Raw genomic sequence first — 11,452 nt, forward strand, 5'->3', positions numbered from 1 at the left:
CTAACTCTCCTCTCTTTGCACAGAGCTGCATGCCTGCCTGCCACCCCCCTCCTCCTCTTCCTCCTCCTCAGACAAAAGCTCTTCACTTTTTCTCTAACAGCAAACCTTTAACAGCTTGAGGAACAGTGGTAATTTCTGCAGTGACAGCACCAACATGAGTCACAGCATTCATGCACTTGCTTCCCTGTAAAAATATGGAAGAAATGCCAAGCTGGATCTTGCAGCCCTCATTTGATATTTTGATGCAGTTTCTCAGTGATGCCAAAGTAGTAATGAATTTATTTTGTTGCTAGATTTACTGAAATGGGGGACTTTTAATTTCAAGGGTAGGTTCAAGCTTCTCTTTTGTAAAGTGGCATTTTAAAGGCATTTGTGAGATTTTAGCAGAACTTCTAAGTTCTCCCTGACTTAGAAACTCAGACCTAAGGCAATCAGTTTTTAATCTTGTTTTTAAAAGTAAGCTCCTGGTGTCCTTGCTCATAGGTGGTGCAAAGGCCACATCATGCTTCTGGGATGGCTGGGCTAATCAAGGCACAACCCCAAACCTGAGCAAAGCAAAAGGACATTGCAATGATTTTATCTGTTCACGGCACATTCTGTGCTAATATTCACTTATGTTTCTGCTCTCATTTGAAATAATTTACATTGTTTTTAGGCCTTTGCCTGAACTGCAGTGAGCAAGTTAGTGCCTCTCTTTTATTGCCTACAAAGTGGAAGTACTATTATCTTCTTTACTATATAAGAGCAATATGAAAATTTTACTGAGAAGTTGGTGTAAACTCATTATAACTGGAAAGTATAATTTACTGATTTACAGTTTGGAGTTCTACAGCTCACTGAAAAAAATTGCAAGTTACTGCAAAATTGCAAGTTACTGGCATATTAAGGATTTAAAATCCTTAATATGCCAGTAAAGTGATGCTGCTGTATTTTAGATGTTAGAGCAATTTGAGATTAGCAATAGGTGCTTTGGAAACATGGAAGGTTAACATCAACAAGTCTTATTTTAACCATATGTAATTTAATTAAAGACTATTCTGTTCCTTCCAGAGCTACTCTCCTAGTGATGAATATACTCAAATGCCATCCCTCTCTACATGCAAACCAACAATTACTTCTGTAATTTTAAAAATACCTTCTTAGAAATCTGCGAACATTACCTTGTTCTGATAATTTAAATATGGATAATATTTTTAAAAGTTTAGATCAGTCATCCTACAAACAGCACACACCTTACACACTTTGCTGAAAAATTGACTTTCAGATGGCTATTGTTTTTTATCACTAGATTTGTACCTGTCTGGTGAAGTCAAACAACACTGGTTTTGATAGATTCACACTGCTGCCTTGCTTGCCTCAGCCACACCACCTGCCCAGCTCTGTAAAGCAGTGAAGCATAACAATAGATTTAATGCAAGTCAGCATGATGACATAAATTGTTGAGTTGTTTAAATAAAGTAATTGGAATCTGGAGTAAAATTTGAGGGCATTTAAGGACCAATTAGACTTACTGAGGTTTGGATTTTCTAAATGCAGCAGAGAAGGAAGCCAGGAGCTTGTCCCACCATTCCTTGTCCTCTGAAGTCACCCATTTTAAGAGAGAGCTGTGCTTGTTTTTTAAAGTCTCCAACCCAATTCTTGCAGTTATGTGACCTCTGAGTGGCATTTAAGCCAGAACTAAACAAGAGCTGGTTAAGGCTTGTGCTTCACACAGACATTTCCACATCCTGCAATGTCTAATGGTGTTCAAACCAGTTAATAAACCTGACCATAGCACAGGTAGATTCACAGAGAGCTTTCCCTCATTCATTAACTGTACTGTGGTTTTTAACTGGGACTTTATAACTCTGGCATCTTTGGTAATTGTGATTCCAGCACATAGGCTTTGATAAATCTCACTAGATAAGCAAGGCAAGCCAAATGAGACTCCAGGGCAGATCTAGTCAATTAACTTTAGCTTTACATTGGTCTTTTTGCTTGAATCTGCATGTTTCAACTGAAACTTGATTGGAGGATATGTGAGAACTTTCCTTAAAATTAAACTGATGCAGCAGTGCCCAAAAATCTTGCTCTGCCTTCCATGCATCACCTCAGTTTCTAGGTCTAAGGATATGGGGCAAGCAAACAAATCCAAGCCTGCCCTTACAATTACTGGATGCTGTTCCCCCTTCCCAGCACCTGTAGCTACCTATCTGATGGACTATTGGACAAGACTGAAATATTGCCATTATCCAATATTAAAAAGAGCATTACAATGTTTGGATTGTTTTCAGGTTTCTGTTGAATGCAATGAAAACCTCATTTTCATTATCAGACGCCAAAACTCTAGGCCCAAATTATCTATTAATAAAAAAAACCAAACCACAACTCCCCAGTACCTCAAATTAAATTAATAATATAAAGTAATATAAAATAATCCTTTTATTTATATAAAGTAGGAAATTTTTAAAAGGGTAAAATATGCAACTTAACAAATGCAAAATTTCTGCATTCTGAAAATATCATTGGTCTGTTTATATTTTCCTTTGCTGATTTGTTACAGTTACAATAAATGCCAGACAGTGTTGCATGTGAATGACATCTCTAAGCCAGAACAGAGCACTTAAAACACTGAAGGGCTCTGCACACCATTTTCCAGTTAATTTTAGAAATATGTGATTAGTATCTTGAGTGCCAGGGAAATAAAAGAGCTGCATAAAACCAGACAATAATACTAACACAAAAAAATTGCACAGACTTTATTTATCAATTGAATGAATACATCCCCAAATGATATCAGCATTTAAGGAGATGTTCACAAAAATTCTGTAAAAACCAAATGTTTTTAAAACTGCACATATCCCATTGAGTGAATGTAACAATATTGTTCCTTATTCTCTGTTTATCGTCAAAAACTCAAGTTCTTCCTTGTCTCTGTCTTGCTTTGTGTTATTAATCTGCCCTGCCATCCTCTGCTGTCTGTGACTGCCAGTGTGTCTGATAGCTGAGCTCCAGGACCTGCTGGCACCAGCACCTCTACTGCCATAAAAAGCACATTGGATGCCACGTGTCACTTGCTGATTCTAATGTATTTTTAGTTTATGTACTGCTACAGCAAATCTGCATTAATGAACTGGATGAATTGTGTTTCTGAAGAGAGAAAGGTATAACAGCAGAGTTTTAGAAAAAGATTTGAATCTATTGGAGCTGCAGGTGATGTGGTTATATATGCTGCTATAGAGGTGCATGATAGCCTTGACATTTTTTTCTCTACCTAGTGCCCTTAATATTTATTATTGATTGAAAAGGAGATAGTGAGACAAATTTTTCTATTTCTTCTGTGCACAAAGTGTGCTTGTATTTCAAAGTAAGAAGCAATGCAGAATTACCAGGAAAAGAAAATTAATATAACTCCAAGCATAGGGCTTAGAATTGCTAATCTGAGCATAGCCTGGGATAGTGTGTAGTACAGCTTTTACACTCATGGCTGGCTTTGTACTGAAGGTCATGCCATAAAGTTGTTTATATTTGTGTAGAGGAGAATCTTATGTGTCTCAGGGAGGTTCTTTCAGGCCACTGATGCTGTACATAACTTGTTGCAACTACAGCCATTTCCTCACCAGTCCTCTCCCTCAGAGCATGAGCATCTTTTTTTGCTTATTTTTAAAGTTAGGAAGGAAGCCCCAAAAGACAAACACATCTCTGCTAACGAGCAAGGAATGTGTGTGCTGAGTTTCTGTTCCTCTCTGGCAATTATAGGAGTCCTGTTTAAAAAGAATCAAGGCAGTGAGGGAGAAGAGTAAGCCAGTCTTTGTAGGGTTGTGTAATCACCTCCTTGTTTGTCTTCCCCAAATGGGATGTTAAGATTCCACTTCAGTTTTCTGTCTCTGAATTAAGGCTAGTGCTTCTCCTAAGCCTTTCTTGAAAACTCAGGAGGTGCTGAAGCCAGGAGCTGGCTCTTGATGAGTGAATAAGTTTGAATGTAAATACAGAGCTTTTGGGTCAATCTGCAGTCACTCCTGACACAGTCATTGGTGTGGAGCAGGTAAAGATCTCAATGAGATCTCTCTGTGGATGCTGTATCTGCATCTGCATGTGGCAGAATATGACAGAAGGAAAGGATGGATATAGCCATGGAAAGAATTACTTCTTCTGAGGGGTCATAGTCCATAACACTTCACACTTTGGGACTGTTAGACAGCTGAGCATAAAACAAAGCTTGTGGGATCCTGAGCTTCTATAACCCTCTCACCACCCATTTTGCAATCAGGAAACTCATCTTCAAGATCTGGGAAATAGGATCTAACTTAAAACATGCAATTTTATGACCTTCAAATAAGCCCAGAGGTCCAAGGACTGTAGTTCCTGTAGAATTGTGTATTTATGGTCAAAGCTTCCCAGATTGTCTGATTTGAAAATGTGGACATTGCCATCAAGTTCCTTAATGGTGGTGGTGCACACTTCTTTCTTTCTTCAGTCAAACACAATGTCATCTCTTTGTTTCCTTAAGTAAATGCTGTGTGTGGAAACCAAAGACATTTTCAGTACTGCAGGCATTTCCAGTAGCATTTTTCCAAACACCTCTGGCATTTCAAATTGATTCATTTCCAGCAATAGGCTAATTGCATTCCTTCAGCCAGAACTCCAATAGTCTGTGCTGCAGAGATAATATGTAAAAGCACGCTTTCTAAAGGAGGAAAACAGAGAATGCAAATTCTCTTGAAGACAGAGACATAAATGATGGTGCTTTATCATACATCACAGTGCTGAGCTTGGAATAACTTCAACACTGTAGAACATTTGAAGCACTAGGGGGAAAAACTCTTCCCAGACACATTAAAGAACTGGGGGCTTGATATTTTTCTTCTTTTTTTTTCCTTTTCCTTCTCTTTCTAAATGAATTTTTTTTTGCATTTTGTTTTGGTATCTTGTTTTTCTACAGCTCTGCACCAAGAAGTGGGGTGTGGTAGTGTTAGCTGCCCCTTTTCTTTGTTGCTACTCCAGCCCCTGTAAGCTGGTTCAGACCTCTCCGCACTATGTGCCAGTGAGTGCTATAAATGCACTCTAGACAGGTGAATTAACAGGTGAATGATGTTATCAGACAAATTGTACATGAAAAACAGTCAAATGACAGAAATGTATGGCAGAATGAAATGGGTTTGAGCAGCACAAAACCCCGAAGAAAACAAAGCATAAGAAATCCCCACACTCCAGAAATGTAATTTGCATAATATGTAATGGTTAAGGGGCCTGATGAAGAAGGCTACACTGTATTTGTACAAATGAACTAGTAAATAGGTCAAATTCAGTAAGACATCACATTTTCACAGAGCTATGAAACCTGATTTCCAGCCTGGCACTGTACTTCATTTCAAAAAGTGAATCAGCTGCATATAGAAAATCTTCAATACTCATGTAAAGATGGCACCTGCATCTTGTCCTTTGAATTTGCTCTCCCATTTCACAGATGCATTTTTTTCTTCACACAGTCTTTGTCATCCCAGCATGCAAACAGCAATTGTGTACAGGAATTGTGAAGTGGGGTATCTGGTCCACCTCACAAACGCATCCAGGTCTCACTGATTTGCTGTGCACTGAGAGTTTTCTGTGTGTATACTGTGTGTCTGAGGATATGGATTTAGAGATGAGGCTTCACCCCCTTTTAAAGTTCATTTCCAGCCCTGTACTATTTACATGCTTGCAAAAAGTTTGCCTTGTATTTTAAGCACTTTTTCTCTTTTCTTTTTAATTTTCAGTCCTAATGCTCTTCCAGAAGAGCAGCCACATTCCAGCTCTCAGTGTGCCCCTCTCAACTGTCTCTCTAAGCCTCCTCCTTACCCCTAATCTTCATATGCAACGTAAGAGAAAATGCAGAGTGGAGCTCATGCAACAAAGGTTGGGGTTGTTCCCAGCAAGTGGGTGGACAATCCTGCCTTGTTGCTGCATTGGCAAGTCTGGATTCATATCCCCTGCTCTGGCAACTGAGGGAAGGTTGAGAAGAAGAACACAAAGCACAGAGCCCAACCTATCAAGAAGACTTTTTATGGTTCCTCTGATTGTACTCAAACTGTGCTATCACAACTGAAGTGTAGTGAAATTTAACATCTCAACAAAAAAATGTTCCTCCCAGCTGCTTGGCTTTACCTCTGAAATGATGAGAGACTTAAGCCAATGTTAAAAAATTATATTACAAAAATCCTACCCTCACATCCTCTAAGTTCAGCCATAGGAACCAGTTCAAATTTCTTTTTGTCTTCAAGGGTGTGATATTTATTTCTTACTTTATTTGCACCAGAATTTCGTGTTTATAAAAAACAGTCCTTTTTTTTTGTGAGAGTTGTATTTAACTAATTTTATTTTTTAAATCCAAGCAGAAATAGCTTCAGTGAAGAATGACTGTGTTAATATTAAAAAAAGGCTCGTTGCATTGGCCAGCATATGGCCAATTTTTATTGCACAAAAATGTTGGAAATGGGTTGAATTGGAATGTTAACAATGACTGTGTATTTTGCTGCTGCACTGATATTGTTTATGCACTTGTTTTTTTAACTCCTATTACACTAGCTTCTGGTTTTGTTCTAGCTCTTCACTGAAAGATAATTATTAAGCCTAAGAAGGAGATGAAAGGATAATGTACTGATTTGTTTTCAGTTGATTGCTTGCATTGTAATTATACTTCTCGCATCATGAATTGGTGCTGTTTTTTGGGATTACTTTCTGTTTGGTATCTGAGAAAGAAAATCTAAAATAAGTAAAATGCTGTGTGCTAATTGAGAACATTCTTTCCTCCCACTCCCATATTCAGGATCCTAGCTCGAGGCCTTACCAGGAAAGGCTAGTTTGAGTGGGGAAGTCGTGTGCATTTCGTGTGAAGTATTCTGTGGAGAAAGAACTCATGCAGGTAGGGTTGATGGTGTGGATCAAAGTCAGCAGGACTTTACTGTAGTGCATTTTTTCCTTGCCAAAAATCAACAGACACAGAACCTTAGCTCATGTCAGTTTATGACAAATACTCAGGTGATCAACACTACACAGACTCTATCGCAACAGTGCACAGTGTTCCTAGTTAAAGATTCTTTCCTGTAAAAGCTGAGTAAGCCTGGTTTTTTTCTTAAAAGCAGTGAGTTTCAGAACAAAATCAAGGAATTTATTTTGCACAGTACCTGGCAGCAAGGCAAGTGGCTAAACAGAGGGTTCAACATCTGTGGGTTTCTCATCTGGTCATCAGCTGGAGAAACAAGTCTGCAGTGCTGCCTACTTGTTGGTAACTAGCAGGCTCCTTGTTTTGTTAGGTGGCCTTAATTTATTTACAGAAGAGAGGCTTGGATATTTCCACATGTCTTTATTCCTTCTCTGCAGCACATGTTTGACCAACAAGTGGGAAACACACTAAGGCACAGGGCAGCTGGGGAAAAAAAGTTGCTGCAGGTGTGGCTGGAACAATTCTTTCAAATTCTGCCTGAATCTGAGAAAATGAAGTCAGTTTTTTTAGTAACAGTGCTTACCAAATGTTACAATACAGAGAACATCAGCAGAGGAAAGAATGGGTGACCACTCAGTGTGCCTAACAAATCATTCTTACCATAGTACCAAGAACAAAGGTGCTGTAAATAGAAATATTTTATGTCATCAACAACGTCTGTCGTGTAACCTTGGCAAAGCAGCTGAGCTATAGTAACAAAACACTCAGAGATAGAGAAAATAGGAACAAACTGATACCCAGTCCTGATCAGATCAAACAGATAACACTTGGCAGTGTTTTGACTTTGGTTTCCATGAGGTTCATGTGATTCTTCTCATATACCTTTACATCACTATTCAGTATCATAATTAAACTGCCTGTTGTCTTGTCATAGAAAGGTCAAGTGAAACCTTGTTCAGCTCCATCATGATGTCTGACACTGAGTTTAGCTGCTATTTTGATTTTTTTTAAAAATCCCCACAGTATTTTGTCCGAGGCAAATTCAGCTTTTAAAAAGCATCTCCAGATTCCTGACCTTGTCTGACTGGTGTAAGAATATCTGTGTCCAACAAAGACAGCTACTGTATATTGTTAATAAGAGAAGGAGTTTGCATAGCACTTTGAATGCAGTTACCACTGACTGCACTTGGAATAGTTTTTCCTATTTTCGTATCCAAATCAAAGGCATTTTCCTAAACTTTAGTTAAGCAGTAGTTCAGTGAAATACATTTCCTTTCTATATAGATACAAATTTATTGGGGGGGAAAAATGGTATCAAGACAGTTCAGAAACATTTGCATGTCCATGTGGATCAAGAGTTATGAAAGAACATGCAGTGGTATAGAAGTTGTGGCCCTGTTTTATAGAAATAAATGTTTTTATTCTCTTAAGTTTTAAATTTTTAATTCCTAAGTTTTCAATTTGCATTTTTTTATATGTAATAAAATGTAATTGTTGGAAATGTGAAAGAACTAGAAACAAATCAACTTTGATGTACAAATGGTTGTAGTTATTGCATTGTAAGTTAAAAAGCTCTGTAGGTCCCTGGGACAGTTTTTGTCAGTTAACCAGTATAAAATAAAATAAAATGAAATAAAATACATACCTTGAACTTAAGATGCAAACCTCTTCTTTGTTATATATTGATTGATAATATAAAACTTTGAGATTTTGTAGGAAATATTTACATGCAGACAAAACCAGAAACAAAAGCCTGGGGTTTTTTAAGGGTTGCAAAATTTTGCCCATTTAAAATTAGTTTATGTTGTTCTAGCTCTTCAGATTTTTAAGGATTAAGAAAAAATGATACATATATTTGTAATGGTTGAGTATACTTAGGAACACTACTATGTGTTCTACTCAGTAAGGAGGCAATTCAAATCCTGCTCTGACTTTTGTGTCTGAAACACAGCTTCTGTTCTCTATGATGGCCTTGAAATTTCTTCGGATTTGAAATAGCCTACTCAAAATAGGGTCATTTAAGTCAAAGCAGGAGCATTTTGGTTTGGGTTTTATTTTCTGATGTAGTGAAAAATTATTCCTTGTTCAGTGAAATGATCTGCTTGTGGAAATCCAGTTTATAGGAAATGTGTGAGGAAAAGAAGAAAAAGAAAGAAATAGGAAAAAAAAAAAAAATATAAAAGGAAAAAAATATGAAAAATAAATTGTAAAATGTAATAGTATGGAAAAATATATTTTCTATCAGTCAGAACATATATGGAGGTTTTAAAGAAAGAGGACATAACTGTTTTTCATGCTAATTTTATAGAATTTTCTGCCTTGTAAATGGGAGCATTAGTGATATTCTTTCTGATTGATCTGATTGACAGGTTGGCATCTCTGTGCTTTCTCTATCCACATTTTTCACAGTAAATTAATGAAATCATAGCTATACAGCAGAGTTTGTAGAATGAAACTGTAATTAACGCTGCAAGTTTTAATGCCAAGTGGATTTTCAGTTTTTTATTTTAAAAACAATGAAGAAGTTGTTTAAGTCATTTACCATATTAATGTGTGTACATAAAGGAGATTATGTTATGAAATACAACTTCACTTATGAAATATGACCTCACCTATGAAGGCTGCTCACCATAATTATGTTGGAATTACTTAAGTAAGCTGTCAGTAAAATCTGACCCAGTCCTTATCTCACTGGGAATGACACCCAGAGTCCAGGCCCTAATTTTGGTACCAACCTTCTGGTTCATCCTGCATTGCCAAAGTCAGTAGCTGTGCTGCCAGCTCCACTTACAGCTGGACTGACCATCATCATCAGAAGGTATAGATTACATCAGCCTTTCTGAGGTCTGTTCCTTTCTTTGGCAGAAGACGCATATCCACTGAAGTTACAGTAAATTTCTTTCTTTTGTTCCTCGGAAATCTTCGTTTGAGAATGGCAGGGACTGATGTTTTACCTTTGAAGTATGATAATTGCTATAGTTACCTCTTTAAAAATTCCAGTCATCGCTTCTTCTTCAGTTTTCCTTTGCTGTGTGTGCAGTGAGTCTGAAAGGGATAGACACTATTCAGACATTTTTTAACCATTAAGGTTTTTTTTTTACTGTAATTAAGCATCCTGTGGAAAAGAAATAAAAAAGCAATTGCCTTTTGCCTTCAGGCACAAATACATCAAAATATGCAATGGAAAATGTGTGCATGACATTGTTAACATCGTGTAGCTTCTCCATATCCATAACTAAGCTAGAAAATCCTTATTTCTTGTGTGATATGCATATTCCTCTTGCTAGGAAGGCAAGAGAACTATCACAGAGAGTCTGTATCTTTCATTTGGAGGTGCACAGCGTATTGGTTTTTAATCTGTTTCCCGTGGAGTTCTTGAAAATCCCCTTTGTGAAATGTAATGGCAACCAAGTGACAAAGTGACAAAAGGTAAAGGAAAAATCCAGTATTTCATTACTGGAGTTAATGTGTGGCAGACTCTGGGTGATAGAGCCTTGTATTTCAAAAGTGTCTTTCAACAAGGCTGTTTGTATTGATTATCATGATTTGCTGTAAAAGAGTGGATAAGAGTGTATGTTTTTTCTCAGTGTTAGTAGTCTGAGTTTTTACTGAATACGTGGTTGCTTGATTTCAAAAATATTTTGGAAAATCAATAAAGAGAAGCATTTGATAAAAGTTTCAAGTAGACTGGCTTGCTAGCTAGTTGGTATTTTATCAGCTATGAACAAGAAATAAGAGTAATCTAGCTTATTTTATTATTATTTCTCCTGTTCACAGATATGGCTATGTGTGCTATGCCAGTGGTTAAATTAAGTCCATTTTATTACTTATTTCCCTATTGATTTTCAGCCCTGTGGTTTGACTGTTAAAGGGTTAATTAACTTGATCCTTTGTAAACAATTTAAAAAAAAGAAAACTGATGTTTTGTGATTTTTGTAATCTATTGAATGTTTCCATTTGCATGATGTTCTGTATTTAATGAACCATACAGATTGCTGTGTTTCTTTCAAAAGAGTTTTAGCATTGGTGGAGTTTGTGACAAACACAAATTTGTATACTGTATGTTTACTGCTGTAATAACTCAGCTACTCCTATGTTGAATTGACTTTATGTTGTCCTGCCTTCTTGGGGTTAAATGATGAAGTGTTTCTAGGTGGTGGAGAATATAAAAGTATATATGTTCATTTGCTAAAGACTGAATATTGGAAACTCTTCTTGTTGCTACTTTATGCTAAAAGCAAAAAAAGTTAAATAATTCTTGTTTCCAAAAATGCATCATTTATTTTTAAAATTGAAGTAATTCTCATGTTAACTTTTCCTTGTCCTTGTAGACAATCCTAGATTAATACCTTGTGAGGGATTCATAAAGTCTGTGCTTGTACATGTGTAATATGATCATGCAGTCAAATGGTTGGGAAAAACACTCTAGTGCTGAAGAAAATAATTAAAAGAAGCTGATATACTGATTCTTACATCTTTATGTTCCAATTAAAATTACAGTGTAATGCATAACTGTTCCAGTGAATAAACTGGCCATTTTTGTTCATTTAA

The 11,452-nt window shown here is 36.8% G+C and overlaps 1 protein-coding gene across 5 annotated transcripts in view; it reads left to right on the forward strand.

Moving 5' to 3' along the window:
- The window catches only part of BICD1 (BICD cargo adaptor 1), a 171,249-nt gene extending 159,797 nt beyond the window's left edge, over positions 1-11,452 (forward strand). For all 5 annotated transcript variants that reach the window (XM_030960038.1, XM_030960032.1, XM_030960031.1 and 2 more), the window contains one exon: positions 5,736-11,452. In XM_030960038.1, the coding sequence (XP_030815898.1) occupies positions 5,736-5,823 (88 nt within the window). In that variant the 3' untranslated portion in view covers positions 5,824-11,452. The remainder of the gene's footprint in view (positions 1-5,735) is intronic.

The sequence above is a fragment of the Camarhynchus parvulus genome, chromosome 1A (genome assembly GCF_901933205.1).
Source record: "Camarhynchus parvulus chromosome 1A, STF_HiC, whole genome shotgun sequence".
NCBI lineage: Eukaryota > Metazoa > Chordata > Aves > Passeriformes > Thraupidae > Camarhynchus > Camarhynchus parvulus.